We start from the raw sequence: 15,882 nt of genomic DNA on the forward strand, positions 1-15,882 counted from the left end.
TGTGTTTGTGAGGAGTGTTTTTGCAGCCTGACTTGTTTATACAGCAATGGAAGCATAACTGGCAGTCAGAGTTAATAACACTTTGAGAACACAAAGGTACAAAAGATGGAGATATTCTCAAATTGTAGTTTTATTCCAGATGTGTCTTTATTCTGTATGACTAGAATTTTACATTTAAATGCGAGTGCTTGCCCATGCAAAGCTCACAGCCACAATGCTGGTGTGTTGTGGGTGGTCACCAGGGCATTGTAAGTTGTTCCTGAGGTGTTCTAAATGGTTGTAAATGCATTGTTATGCAGTTGCTAGGGTGTTCTGAGTGGTTGCCAGGGTATTGCTATGCATTTGCTATGGTGTTCTGAATGGTAGATAGTATGGTGCTATCCAGTTTTTAGGGTGTTCCAGGTGGTTCCTAGGGCATTGTGAGGGTCTTATGGGTGGTTGCCAGTAAATTGCTTTGAAGTTTCTAAGGTTTTCTGAGTGGATGTTAGTGCATTGCTATGCGGTTGCTAGGTTGTCCTGGGTGCTTGCTAGCACATTACTAGCATGTTGTGATTGATTGCCAAGGTATTGTTATGGATGCTAAGGTGTTTTGAGTGTTTGTTAGCGAGATGCTTGCTATTTGGTTATAAGGGTGTTCTGAAAGTTTGCTAGGGTGTTGCTAGAGTGTTCTGGGTGGTTGCCAGGGCATTGCTTTGTGGATACTAAGGTGTTTTGAGTGTTTGTTAGCGAGATGCTTGCTATTTGGTTGCAAGGGTGTTCTGGGTGGTTCCAAGGACATTGATATGCAGTTGCTATGGTGTTCTAAGTGTCTGTTATTGCATTACTATTCGGTTTCTAGGGTGTTTTGTGAGGTTGCCAGGGCATTACTATAAAGTTGCTATTGTGTCCTGAGTGGTTATTAGCACGTTGCTATGTATCTTCTTAGGTGTTCCAGGTGGTTTCTAGGGCATTGCTAGGGTGTTCTGGGTGGTTGCCAGTGTGTTTACTGTAGTTTGTACGGTATAAAAATCATTATGTCTATGGAGAGTCCTCATAAGGCTAGCTGCACCAACATGTGTGTGTGTGTGCGTGTGTGCGTGTGTGTGTGTGTGTGCGTGTCTGTGCATACTTTAGCAGTCTGTTAATACTAGGGAATTTCTTCACAATCATCTCCAGAGACACCATTTGCTGGGTGGGATAAACAGTAATTCCTGGCACTCACCAGTTTCCACTTGCAGCAGAGACTTGGTGAGGACACTTCCTGCCACACTGATTGCCTGGCAGACATAGTAGCCTGAGTCCTCAGAGTGAACATCAGAGATGGACAACTCTCCGCTCATGGACACTGAATAACGACCTGACTGGGAAGGAGGTTGGCCAGGGAAAAGCAGCATCTAAGACAGAGCACAGATTCTTAATTTCACAACACAGCATGGACAAACTCAGTGTTCTGAGGAACATAAAATGTTAAAGAGAACATATAAAAAATTGCTCTTTTGAATGTAAAGGGTTTGATAAATCTACTAATATTCACAATGCAAAGCTTCCTGGCAAAAAATTGTCATTCAAAAATGAATATGATGTCACAACCATAAGTACATCAACATATGGATGCCCACATCTACGTAGGAACACCTATACAGTGCATTTATCCAATAATTCATTAACATAAAGAAATCTTAAAGGTGCAGTGGCAAAAACAGTCATTTTAATGGCCAGAGAGAGAGGGTGGAAAATAGTCATCTAACTAATTTATGACTGTTTTTGGTGTAATAGTAATGGAAAAATATTTGTTGAACAGACTAAAGTTGAAATGTTTCTGTTTCTGTTTGGTGATACTGGTGTCGCAGACATTGCAAACTTTAAAGATGTCATCTTCATCAAAAAAGATTTACCAGATAGGAGAGCTGGTTGTTATTTGGAACTTCTGTTTGAGGTAACTGGGGGTATGTACGTATGTGCGGGGGAATCCATCCAGTTCCTTTAAGAGGCTTAAAATGGGCAAGTAATGGACGAAGGTGAAAAAGCCACAGAATAATCTAGAACACTGCTGCAAATGGCTTACAAACATAAACACTGGGGACGAGATATAAAATCCATTTCATAGACCATACCCTGAATGACTTTAATATGACTGTGAGCCATCAAGGCTGAGTGGTCTTTAGCTCTGCGCTGCACTGACGGAGGTCTATTTTTAGAGTGGAACACTTTCTTGACTGCCATTACACTGAACATTGCCCTTTTGCAGGCCTATGGGAACAGCTCTGACACCTGATGTTCCTCTGTGTCAAAATTTCTCCCCGTTCACGTGTCTCTTCTTTTCCTTCTAGGAGGCCCAGCTTTCATTGGTGATTTTTCTCCCATAATGCCTCTGAAAACATATCTCATGACTCTTATATTTTCGAGTAATCACTTGTGTCTTATACACTGACCACCTGTAATCCAATGTAAATGCACTGAAATAGAGTGCAATGGTACCTGCCCACTTTTTCAGCCATCTTGGTTTCAGAAGTGCTTTTCTTATTCATTTTTTCCATAGGGATTTCATAAATCATTCTGAGCCATGAACCAAACCAACCAGCGAGGTGAATCACAAGGTTATAAGCTTTGATTTGAAGGAAAAAAGTATTTTTAAGATTGGCCAAAAAGATGAAGGTACAAGTAAAATACTGTGTACTTAACATCTTTATTGAGGCAATAAACAACCATCCAATGGAGCATTGTTAATTGCAAAATCAAATTAAAAACTATGGGCAAAAAAAATAAAGTATAGCATTAGAAGTATAGCAACAATATATTTTGTAAAATTGCTAAATATTCAGATATATACAAATACATAGGCCTAAGTTGTTTAAGACCGTCTCGATTGCATCATTCACAGTCATGGCAGTGGGCGGTCGCTGCTGGGCTCTTTTGCTACAGTTTGTCTGCCACAATGCTCAGATTAGTGAATTATTTTCTTTAGAATTCATGGTTAGGTAGTATCTCAGCAAGAATTCCACAATTAAACAAGATTAATTTGTTTTAATTAAGTTGAAATAACACTGTCTGATGGCTTCAACAGGAGCATAAACTAATGATTAACAACCTTTGAGTTCATGGTAGGTCTGTCTTTATAGTTTATTAAGTTATCATTAAAAATCAATTCCCCTATAGGAAAAATGATTGGGATTATTACTTCCGGAACCAGATTGTTGAGCTCTCTAGCATTAAGCTGTCAGTATTTACATCCAATTCACAGTATTTCAGTGCAAACACAACATCTTTTCTATGCAAATTAGGCTTAGATTGTGCTTTATTTGAAAAACGCAGCACTATTTGCCTGGTGTGGTTCACAGTGTGCTATTAAACAGAATGTACTAGGGTTGTCAAATTCTAATTAAGAATTTTGTTCATATTTAATTGAAAATACGAATTTAGTTTTTTAGCCCTATTGACAACGTTGTCTCGGGGGGCCAGGGTAGCTCAGCGAGTATTGATGCTGACTACAACCCCAGGAGTCACGAGTTTGAATACAGGGCATGCTGAGTGACTCCAGGCAGGTCTCCTAAGCAACCAAATTGGCCTGGTTGCTAGGGAGGGTAGAGTCACATGGGGTAACCTTCTCGTGGTCACTATAATGTGGTTCTCGCTCTCAGTGGGTCAAGAGTTGTGCATGGATGCCGCAGAGAATAGTGTGGGATTCCACACGCGCTATGTCTCCACGGTAATGCGCTCAACAAGCCACGTGATAAAATGCGTGGATTGACGGTCTCGCAGACGCAGTGGAAGATTTAGCCAGTTCATATTCTCAAATCAAAAGGAAAAAAGGAAAACGAGAAAAGAAATCCTTCAATAGACAGCTCTATGTTAAATTTGTGTTACGCGGTAGCCTATACCGGTGCCATAGTACTACCACAGACTCAAGCTTCATAATACCGGCGGTACCACAGTGTTTTAAATTAAATACAGTTGTATGTATGTACCTAATGCTTATGCAGCGAGACGCTGATAAGAGAGCAAGACACAATGGCCAAAGACCTCCACCCAAGGGTGTGGAGGTGTGTTTAAAAGGGATGTTGATATGTAGAGGGTTGGGAGGGTTACTTATGAAATGTATTCCACTACAGATTACAGAATACATGCTGTACAATGTAATTTGTAACGTATTAGATTACGCGTTAGATTACTCAAGGTCATTAAAATATTTTAGAAGAAAGTGTTTCACTGCTGTTCAAATGCACTTTGGATCGCATCATTTATATTGATGTTTTCCATCTGAAAGGACTAAATATTAAATGAAACAAATGACAATAAAACATGAAGAAATCTCTTCAGTAATCAAAATAGTTTTTGAATGTAACTGTATTCTATTTTACAATTATTTCAATTGTGACTGTAGTGGAATAAAGTTACTTATATTTTGTATTTTAAATACATAATCCCGTTACATGTATTCCGTTACTCCCCAACCCTGGATATGTATATTTTATTGATCATGGCAGCCGTAATTTATCATATGATAGAGAAGAGCATTATAACCGGGCATATATCCTGACATGCTGCACAGCTGTACGCACTTTGGGAATTTTAACGAGCTGAAAATGCAATGAAAAATGTGAATGGGGAATTGCGTCTGCAAATTGCATTTAGCAGTAATTTTGTGGGTACCTTTGCTGTGTTAACTGATTTGCATAACACCTTTAGCGAATTGGGCTCTATAACAACGCAGACAGCGCATGCAAATAAATGCTGCTATCATGTTGGGGCAATTCATATTTAGTGAGTTCCCCCTTTTGAATCTCTTCACCGCAATCAGCAATAGACGGTTAATCAGCAGCAATGAAAGGAAACTTAATCATCAAGAAGCTCTAGGCTTGTTTTCAAGCTTTGGGTTTGTTAATGAGTCACTGATAAGCATGCTGGGACACTAATAAAACATCTTTACATCAAGAGATCAGCCTTTGATCTCCAATCAGGCTCTTTAGACCCACGCAAGATATAAAGAGACATATTGGATTACACTGAGATGTAAAGCTAAGCCTTTTCCTACAGTTTCACTGAAAGCCTGAGTACATGTTTGCTAGTTCCTGTAGGAAGTCTAAGAATAAGCATATGAGGGGGCCTAGGTAGCTCAGCGAGTAAAGACACTGACTTCCACCCCTGGAGTCACGAGTTGGAATCCAGAATCGTGAGGTGTGACTTCAGCCAGGTCTCCTAAGCAACCAAATTGGCCTGGTTGCTAGGTAGGGCAGAGTCACATGGGGTAACCTCCTCGTGGTCACTATAAAGTGGTTCGTTCTTGGTGGGGTGCATGGTGAGTTGTGCGTGGATGTCGCATGCCTCCACATGACCTATGTCTATGGAGACATCCTCCGCCACCCGGATTGAGGAGATTCACTACACCACCATGAGGATTTAAGAGTGCATTGGAAATTGGGCATTCCAAATTAGGGAGAAAAATTGGAGAAAATCAGAAAATAAAGAATAAGCATATGTACAGCATATGTACAGTACACTCACCTGACTGCCTTCCTTCTGCCAGAAAACTGCCGGAGGGGGGTTTCCCTGGGTGCCACATTGAAAAGTAACAGTCCGTCCTTGGGCAGCGACCTGGTCCAGTGGGCGGATATCAATCTGTGGGGGTACTGAGAACAAAGAGACCAAAACAGAGCAGGTTAGACAATTTGAACATGCTTGAACATGATTCTCTTTTATGTTTGGCCCTTTTTGCTACTTTTTTATGTAGCTAATGGAGAGAGGACAAGAAATGATGGGGTGAAGAGGGCAGAGCAGGTATGGGAAACAAGCTAGACTTGAAATCATGTCACTTACATAACAAAGCTGAATTTCAGCACACATGCCATAAATATTGCTGCACAATAAATCGCAAACCCAATAAAATCGTGACATGATCATGTGCAATCTCTAAACTACAACAATTTTATAAACAAAATGTTTTTTTACTTTAATTCTGTGATATTCAATTGCACATCATTTTCACACTGACAAGTTCTCGCTAATGCAGTGTGCAATAAAGATCTTAGTCTAACAGGGAAAAAATGGACCCTATCATCTATCAATACAAACACAATTTAAACACTACAATTTTGTATGTAAAATGTATGAATAAGGAAAAACTTTCACATGTGTGCAATTAAAATCACAATAATGATAAAACAAATTGTAATATGATTTTAAAAATATTGCACAGCCCTACTTAGTGGGAAATTGTATTGCTCAAAGGTTGTTGTTTTTTTCTTTACTCAGTTATATGTCATGTAAGTGCCAACAATTCAGTGTCTCTTTTTTCTCCTAAATGTCCATAGAGAAATAAAAATAGCAAAACATTTGACAATTGTTGACATTCCATAATAGGAAAGAGCCAATAATATTACTGTGGAGTGCATAGCCCAGATAATCCAATAGTATCCAGCTGCAGACCCGCAGCACCACCAGTTTCAGAACCCCAGTTTCAGAACCCCAGCGCCAGAACCTGAAGTGAGGGGCGGAGTTATTGACAATGAGACAAGCATGGCGGAGAGCATGGTGAGTTGTGTAACGTTGTCTAACGTTTTTGACATCATGTGGTGAAAAATTATCGCATATATCAAGTTCAGCGTTTATCTGCTAAATATTTAATTTGTGCATAACTTTATTATCTTAATGAAGCTTGATTATGTTGTCATACTTTATTGTATTAAAAATAAAATGTACGGATGGTTCGATACATTTTTGCGTGTTGTAAATGAGCCTTGCGGTGATGTTTTGAAGACATCTTGTGAAGGTGTTAAAGTGTTTGTTCCACGTTCCTCTGTTATATGCATTGTTTGTGAGTTAATGTTACCTTATAGTTGAGTTTTTTTTTTAACGTTGAGATTATTGTGTGGTGCTTTCATCTCTTGTAGAGACATTTCGAATGAATGAAGACGACAAGGAAAAAGCCCGCAACAATCTCCTGGAACAGTCAGAAGCTTCCAGAGAGCCCTTTCTATTTCATTTTGTGTTCAGGGATGACATGGAGTTATTTTAGCAAGAATGTAAGGACAAAATGGGCCTGAGAGTGAATTCCTCATTTGATACATTTTAAGTTTAATTTATACAGGATTGTCATGATAAAATGGGCCTAGGGGTGAATTGGTCATTTGTTGTATATATTTTTATTGTTTCTTTTAAAATGATGCTTAATTTTCTCTCTTTTTTAGTTTTTTGACATGTTTTATTTTACATAAAGAAAAATGCATGCTGCACATGTTCTTGTGAAATGAAGTATATTTTATATAAAATGCCCATAAGTTTCAAGCATTTTTTTTCACCATCATGATCATCAGGAAGTAACTCTCATAATACAACGAAACGGATAAATATATACAAATATATTACACAAGATCAATGTTTTAAAATGCTTATTGTACTGTACCTTAAAGAATCATTATAACATACGTATAAAGTATGATGTTTCGTTTGTAATAAAAGCAAAGTACTCTCCAAAACGTTAGGTGGCGCTACTCGGTTTAGAACATAAGCTCCGCCCCTCACTTCAGGTTCTGGCGCTGGGGTTCTGGCGCTGGGGTTCTGAAACTGGTGGTGCTGCGGGTCTGCAGCTGGATATGTCTCAGATAATTGGGTCTTGGAATAATTTGATTATAAATATTTGTTTTCATATTGAAATCTCTGACTTTTGATTGCAGACTTTGATATCTTGGCAAATCTAAGCGCAGTTTGCGACATAAGATCCCCTCTGAAACTCTACAGGAGACACATATGGTATTACTAAGGCCTTTTTATAAAGAAATCTAAGAAGCAGGACACAATAAAATTATTTATTTGTTCTCCATTGAATCTCACTGCTGTCTTGCTGATGTTAACGTTTCATATTTTCCTTTCCTTTGGGTGGCTCTGAAAACGACTCGGTTACTAACGTAACCTCGGTTCCCTGAGAGGAGGGTACGAGTATTGCGTAAGTAGCTTACGCTATGGGAAAACTCTGTTTCTCGAGAAATATTGAAGTCTTTATGTAAAACACATTGCAGCTGCACAGCAGACAGTAATGAGCGAGGCAGCTCGGTCATTGGCTGTGCTGCGGCAACTGCTCGAACCAATGACGGGGCGACTCTGGTCGCGCGCCTCGCATTCGCGCGCTCAGAGCCCGCCGAAATTAGCATAGCCAGGCTATATAATGGGCACCCCGTCATGCGAGTTCCTTTAGGTTCAATCAACTGAAGCGAACTGACCAAGCACAAGCACGGCAGCTTACGCAATACTCGTTCCCTCCTCTCAGGGAACCGAGGTTACGTTAGTAACCGAGTCGTTCCCTATCGAGAGGTCTCTCCTATTGCGTAAGTAGCTTACGCTATGGGAACACCCTGCAAAACGCCGTGCGTGCTGAATTCGCTCTATAAAGCCAGAGGCAGATGCCTGAGCCTTAAAGCAAAGTGATTATTCCACGAGCCGGCCAACGGCGAGCTATATAACGGGATAACACAGAGCGCCTTTGCCCCAAGGTGGGGCGCTCATTGTACAAACACAAGCACATACCTTATGTACTGAGTTTTCTATGTACTGATATGCATAAAAAAATCCTTTAAGTCGGTCAGAGACGGACCTTGTAAGGGAGGAGATAATGCTCAGCATATACATACTCCAGTCCATTCTACAGTCAGGCTGATAGAATGTTGGAATGCATCTTTCTATGTACTGATATGCATAAAAAATCCTCTAAGTCAGTCAGAGACGGACCTTATAAGGGAGGATATAATGCTCAGCATATACATACTCCAGTCCATTCTACAGTCAGGCTGATAGAATGTTGGAATGCATCTTTCTATGTACTGATATGCATAAAAAATCCTCTAAGTCGGTCATAGATGGACCTTATAAGGGAGGAGATAATGCTCAGCACAAACATACTCCAGTCCATTCTACAGTCAGGCTGATAGAATGTTGGAATGCAATGAGGGGACCTGTAGGTTATAAAACCTGATAAATGTCGAAGGCGCCGCACAAATATCTTCAATGGGTATCCCACTCGACCAAGCCCACGAGGAGGCCATGCTCCTCGTAGAGTGAGCTCTGACGCCTAAGGGGCATTGAAGGCCCTTGGCTTCATAAGCTAGCGCTATAGCATCCACTATCCAGCGCGATATTCTTTGCTTTGAGACTGCGAGACCTTTAGTGCGGCCGCCAAAGCATACGAATAATTGTTCCGTCTGTCTGAACAGGGCAGAACGTTCCAAATATACTCTGAGCGCCCTGACCGGGCAGAGTAAATTAGCGTCGCTTTTGTCTGCTGGGGACGATAGCGCTGCCAGAGATATCACCTGTGCTCTGAAGGGTGTGGAGAGCACTTTAGGAATATACCCGTGCTTTGGCCTAAGGACAACTCTGCAGTCGTTAGGTCCAAATTCCAGGCAAGCAGCGCTTGATGACAGCGCGTGCAGGTCGCCCACTCTCTTGACTGAGGCGAGCGCCAGCAAGAGCGCAGTTTTGAGCGAGAGCTGTTTAAGGTGCACGGTTCGGAGAGGTTCGAATGGGGCACTCTTGAGTGCATCCAGGACCGTGGCCAGGTCCCAGATCGGCACGAGGGGGGGCGAGGAGGGTTCATTCTCCTAGCGCCTCTTAGGAAACGAATGATTAGGTCGTTTTTCCCTAATGAACATCCTTTATCAGGATTGTGTGACGCCGCTATGGCAGCCACATAGACTTTGAGCGTGGAGGGTATGCGGCCCGCCTCCAGCAGCTCTTGCAAAAAGGCGAGTACACTTGGTATCTCGCACGATTTGGGGTTCAAGCTCTTGGTATCACACCAGTCACTGAACACTTTCCACTTTTGGGCATATAAGCGCCTCGTAGAGGGTGCTCGTGCCTCAGTGATGGTTCTCAAAACTCCACTGGGGAGGTTCTCGGGAACCCGTTGAGGGGCCATGCATGGAGGGCCCACAGATCGGGTCGGGGATGAAGAATCATCCCGTTGGCCTGCCTGAGGAGGTCTAGCCTCAACGGAATCAGCCATGGGGCAGATTGCATCATCTGCATCAGTTCTGGAAACCACGTTTGGTTGTTCCAGAGTGGGGCTACCAGGAGCACTGCACATCTCACTTCCCTGATCCGACTGATGACCTGAGGTAGCATCGTGATCGGGGGAAAAGCATACAAGGGGCGGCTCGGCCAGACTTGGGCGACCGCGTCCGTGCTCTTTGAGAAGAAAAGGGGGCATTGCGCGTTTTCCCTGGAGGCGAAGAGGTCGACCTCTGCCTCTCCAAAGTTTTGCCATAACCACTGAATCGTCAGGGGGTGGAGAGACCATTCTCCTGGGAGAACCTTGTCTCTGGACAGCATGTCTGCTCCCTGGTTCAGGGCGCCTGGCACATGCGCTGCTCTCAGCGAGCGCAGGTGGTGTTGTGACCATAAGATGAGCTCCCTGGCCATAGAGTGCAGGGAGCTCGACCTGAGTCCACCCTGGCGATTTATATACGAAACTACCGTCATGTTGTCCGTTCGGACCAGGACGTGTTCTTTTTTCAGATACGGAAGCAGGGCTCTGAGAGCCAAGGCGACCGCTTTCATTTCCAGACAGTTTATATGTAGGCGCTTTTCCGGGTTTGACCAAAAGCCGGATACAGGCCTGCCCTCGTAAAGGGCCCCCCATCCTATTTTGGAGGCATCTGTCGTGATCATTTTTCTCCGCGTATTTACGCCCAGACTCACGCCGGTTTGATACCAGTTGATGGCTTTCCAGGGCGTCAGGGCTTTTATACAGCCGTGATTCGCTCTGATCAAAAAGTGGCCCGAGCGCCACACGTGAGTGGGGACACGGCTCTTGAGCCAGCACTGGAGAGGACGCATGTGCAACAATCCTAGCTGGAGTACCGCTGATGCCGAGGCCATGAGACCGAGCATTCTTTGAAATCGTTTGACGGGGGCGGGTGCGCCCATTCTGAATGATGTTGCAAGGCGTCGAATAGAGAGCGCGCGCTCTGATGAGAGGCGCGCTGTCATCTGCACTGAGTCTAGCACTATTCCCAGAAAAGAGATATTCTGGCTGGGGATAGCACGCTCTTTGCAAAATTGATTCTCAGACCCAGGCATTCTAGATGGCTGATAATCCAAGATCTGTGCGTCGTTAACTGACCCTCTGATTGTGCTATGATTAGCCAATCATCGAGGTAATTCAGTATTCGCACTCCCGCTGTCTCAGGGGAAAGTGCCGCGTCCATACATTTCGTGAATGTACGGGGGCCAATGATAGGCCGAATGGTAGTACTGTGTACTGGTATGACTGTCCCTCAAAGCGAATCTCAGAAAAGGCCTGTGATGAGGCGCTATCGGAATGTGAAAATAAGCGTCTTTCAAATCCACTGATAGAAACCAATCCCCGGGGCGAACTTGCGCGAGGATATGTTTGGTTGTTAACATTCTGAACGAGCGAATAATTAAAGCTTTGTTCAGATGTCTGAGATCTAGGATGGGGCGGAGGCCACCGTCCTTTTTCGGGACGAGAAAATAGCGGCTGTAAAAACCCGCCTCGCTCATAGAGGGAGGAACAGTTTCTATAGCGCCCTTCTCTATCAGTTTGAGCACCTCGGTGCGTAGAACATGTGACACATCTTTCCTCACTTTCGTCTCGACTACCGCTGAAAAGTGGGGCGTCTCTTGGCTCGCGCATCGCATCTGTGATGTTTGCGGCATGAGACAGAGAACTGTTTGAAACTGTATGGGCAGCACTTATGGGTGGGGGTGCATATACTGTAGTAGGCACGCGCACCACTTTCATAAAGTTTTCCGCTCGCGGCGGGGTTTATGCATACAGCGTTTGTGTGTAGGGGTGCATGCAGGACAGCAGGCACACGCGCTACCTTTATAGTATTTCCCGCTTTACTGGGGAAGTGTTTATAACTGTGGGAACAGTGCTTGTGTATAGTGGTGCATACATGACAATAGGCACACGATCTACATTTATTGGACGTCCAGCCTGAGCTGGGGAATTATTTGGCACTGTTTGGACAGTATTGGTATGTGGGAATGCGCACTTTAGTGTGGACATGTGAACCCTTAGTGACACAGGCAGAAAATGACTCTTTTCGTGATTTCTGTGTGTCGCCGTTAAAACGGCGTTTGATTGCAGGTGAGCGAGTTCTGTGACTGGCCCATTGACTGCTGTACAGACATTTCCAACCGCCTGTAAGGGGACTGGGTAATGTTTTACATGTTTTAGAGAGAGTGGTCCGGCCTTGCGAGACACGTACTCTCTCTTTTTCTTCCTATTGCTAGGAAGACTTACGAGGCTCCGGGTTCAGCACGATCTTGGGCCGAGGACCTCGTTGCTCAGGCGGCTTTCTTCGGCCAGCGGAACGCGAGCGGCGTCGAGCGTCCGTTTCAGGTCTGCTCTTCGGCTTTTGGTAGGCGGGAGGGGCCGCCCTGGCTCGCTGCTGCTGCTGAGGTGGTCTCTGGTGAGACGAGCTGGAGCGCTTGGGCAGGAAGTGACGCATAGCTTGCGAATCCTTCCGGGCCTCAGTGAAGCGTTCAGCGAATTCTTTTACCGCTGATCCGAACAGGCCGCTTGGAGCGTTAGGCGCGTCAAGGAATGGCGCCTTATCCGCGTCCTTCATCTCCGTTAGCGTCAGCCACAGATGGCGCTCAAGGACAGTCAAATTAGCCATGGCCCGGCCGATGGATTGGGCGGTGGCCTTCGTGGCTCACAGGGCTACGTCAGTGGCGCTGCGCAGGTCCTTGAAAGCTTCAGGTTCAGGTCCAGACTCGTCCATGGTGTGGAGAAGTTTGGCCTGGTAAACTTGTAAAACCACCATTGAATGAACCACTGACGCAGCATGGCCGGCGGCGGCGTATGCGCAACCGGCGAGAGCTGAGGTGGATCTGCAGGGCTTCGATGGATGAGAAGCTTTGGCTTTCCATCCGGCGGTGGAGGGTGGGCACAGATGGTTGGCCACAGCCTCCTCGAGGGGCAGAGTTCCCTCGTAGCCTCTTTCTCTTGCGCCGTCCACTGAGGAGAGTGAGGAAGAAAAAGAAGGTTCAGGCGAGCAGAGTGCTGGGCTTTCCACGACTTTGTGAGTTCGTCGTGCACTTCGGGGAAGAAAGGAGAGGGTCTCTGTCGAGGGGCCTGCCGGCGCCCCTGCAGGAACCACTCGTCCAGCCGGCTGCGGGCGGGTTCTTCAGGAGAAGACCAGTCGAGCCTGAGGTCTTCTACGGCTTTGGACAGGATGCGGACGATCTCAGAGTCCATGCTGGTGCCCGTGCTCGTGTCCGCTGATGTCGATGGCGCGGGGTCGAAACTCGAGCCCGGCCAGTCGTCGGATGCAGCGTCAATAGAGAGGCTGTCATCCTTTTCATCGTCATCCCCTGACGCGCCAAACGAGATGAGACCCACCGCTCTGCTGGAGGGGTGCTGGTCCGTCTTCATAAAATGGACTGGCGGCGGGGAGATCTCAGGCAGCGGTGAAGCACGCGGGGACTGGGCCGGCGTGACGTCACCGAAGTCTACGTGCTCTGGCAGCCTCTGTGAGCGGCGCTTCTTCTTGCACGGCTCGAACGGAGGGGGTGGTAGCACGGTGGAAGCAGGCTCGATTGCGGCGAAAGCGGCAAAGCGACCGCGCAGCTCGGCGAGGCCCAGGGAGTCACATTCGGGGCATCCGCCCTGAATGAGAGCAGCTTCTGCGTGGCCGGTCCCAGGCAGCGAGTGCAAATGATGTGACGATCCCCATCAGGAAGAGGGCCTCTGCACGAGGCGCAGGCTGAAGGCATTTGCAACAACGCCTTGAAAAAATTGCTCTTTTACTAATCAAAAGCGTCGTAGGGGCGAGCGCTTGCAGTAAAGGATATAGCGTTGCGCGCCGGATGGCGTAGCAGAAGGCTTCGAAGGCGGCTGAAGATGCCGGCGTCCTCTTAGCGGTCCTGCTGTAGGCTTTTGACTCCAACAATCCGGAGAATCTAGCGAAGAGAAGGTCTTTGCTGAAGGAGATTAAATCTAAAGGAACTCGCATGACGGGGTGCCCATTATATAGCCTGGCTATGCTAATTTCGGCGGGCTCTGAGCGCGTGAACGCGAGGTGTGCGCCCACTGGTCGCGCGTTCAGAGTCGCCCCGTCATTGGTTCGAGCAGTTGCCGCAGCACAGCCAATGAACGAGCTGCCTCGCTCATTACTGTCTGCTGTGCAGCTGCAATGCGTTTTACATAAAGACTTCAATATTTCTCGAGAAACTGAGTTTTCCCATAGCGTAAGCTACTTACGCAATAGGAGAGACCTCTCGATAGGGAACTGATTTAATGTCACTCTTAGCAAATACTGTCTATGATGATTTCCCATCTATAAAAAAATGAACTGCAAGCAAGTGGTTTTCCCAATATTTTAAGTCACTGCATTAAGTGCTGTCCTCTAAAGACTCAACAGCACCGTGATTTGCACATTAGTGTGAGAGCCATTGGCTTAAAACATGTAGTCTCCACTCAGCCGGGATTAAAAGAAGTACTGTAATTTAGTTGTAACTGCAAAGCAGATTCTCTGGTGCTGGAGTTTGTGGCACATGCTGGGATTGCCATTGCACAGTGTAGGAGAACATCTGTTTTCACAACAATCTCACAGATCACGAATACTGCTGGTGACACAGATGCTGCCAGGCGAGGCGTTTGAGCTGGCCACTGCCTGGTTTATCTGTCCGATGCGCCATAAAAAACAAATAGAACCAGCAATGTTCTTCCAGCTGCCGTTTTCCACACACTTTGTAGTACGGTGCTAAACTCATGGCTGTGTATCTTTGTTTAGATAACCAGACCGCTAACCTGCTGTTCACAAACTTCACATTAGGTTTGTACACTCAGTGCAGCAGATTATGTGAGAAAAAAAGTATGACAGCGTGAAAGGCAGACAAGGAGAAAGCGTGAGGATCTGACTCATCCGTGATGTTTCTCCATTTTCACTTCTTTTTTCTCTGACGAGGCTACAAGCTCCCACACAAATAACAGCTCATGACGAGAAGCTGACAAAGACCACTTAAGAGGAGAAAATAGTGTGTAGAAAAGTGTTTGGGGGATGAAGAAGCTACTGCGTACTTCAGGTGACATTATCTGAGCAGCATCCATTGCTTTCAAAGTCAGCTTTAGGGATGTAAATAATGAGATACAGATCAAATGTTTCCCTGTAGAATGAAATTTTGACAGTTTCAAGCTATAGTTTGCCCAAAAAAGACCATTTCCATCATTAGCTCACCTTCATGTCATTGCAAACCAGTATGACTTCATTTTGTCTGTAGAACACAAAAGGAAAATTGATGTAGAAATTCCTGGTCACTCTTTTCCAAATAATTAAAGGAATATTCCGTGTTCAAAAGGAGTTAAGCTCAATCGACAGCATTTGTGGCATAATGTTGATTACCACTAAAATGAATTTCGATTCGTAACTTCTTTTCTTTAAAAAAAGCAAAAATCGAGGTTACAGTGAGGCACTTACAATCGAAGTAAATAGGGACAATTTTTGGAGGGTTTAAAGGCAGAAATATGAAGCTTATAATTTTATAAAAGCACTTAAATTAATTCTTCTATTAAAACTCATGAATTATTTGACCTTTAAAGTTGTTTAAATCACCACTTTACAGTCATTTCACGATTGTTACATCATCATGGCAAAATTGGATTTAACTTTATAGAGAAATGGTTATTCAGCCATTTTTTCACACAAATATCATATTAACATGCATATTGTTTACATCTTGTGGCTATATTAGTATAGAAACTAGTATTTGAGTATTTACGTGAGTATTTTAACATTTAAGGATTGGCCCCATTGACTTCCATTGTAAATGCCTCACTGTAATCCTCATTTTTGCTTTTTTTAAAGAGAAGTAGGGACGAGTTGAAATTAATAATTGTGGTACTCAACATTATGCCACAAATGCTGTTGATTGAGCTTAACA

The 15,882-nt window shown here is 44.6% G+C and overlaps 1 protein-coding gene across 4 annotated transcripts in view; it reads right to left on the reverse strand.

The window, feature by feature from the left end:
• zgc:77784 (uncharacterized protein LOC402947 homolog) overlaps positions 1 to 15,882 on the reverse strand; it is an 89,207-nt gene that overhangs the window by 29,557 nt on the left and 43,768 nt on the right. For all 4 annotated transcript variants that reach the window (XM_052107280.1, XM_052107282.1, XM_052107279.1 and 1 more), the window contains exons 7-8: positions 5,482 to 5,606; positions 1,202 to 1,373 (exon numbers count right to left, since the gene is read on the reverse strand). In XM_052107280.1, coding sequence (XP_051963240.1) covers positions 1,202 to 1,373; positions 5,482 to 5,606 — 297 coding nt within the window. The remainder of the gene's footprint in view (positions 1 to 1,201; positions 1,374 to 5,481; positions 5,607 to 15,882) is intronic.

The sequence above is a fragment of the Xyrauchen texanus genome, chromosome 36 (assembly GCF_025860055.1).
Source record: "Xyrauchen texanus isolate HMW12.3.18 chromosome 36, RBS_HiC_50CHRs, whole genome shotgun sequence".
Classification (NCBI taxonomy): Eukaryota; Metazoa; Chordata; class Actinopteri; order Cypriniformes; family Catostomidae; genus Xyrauchen; species Xyrauchen texanus.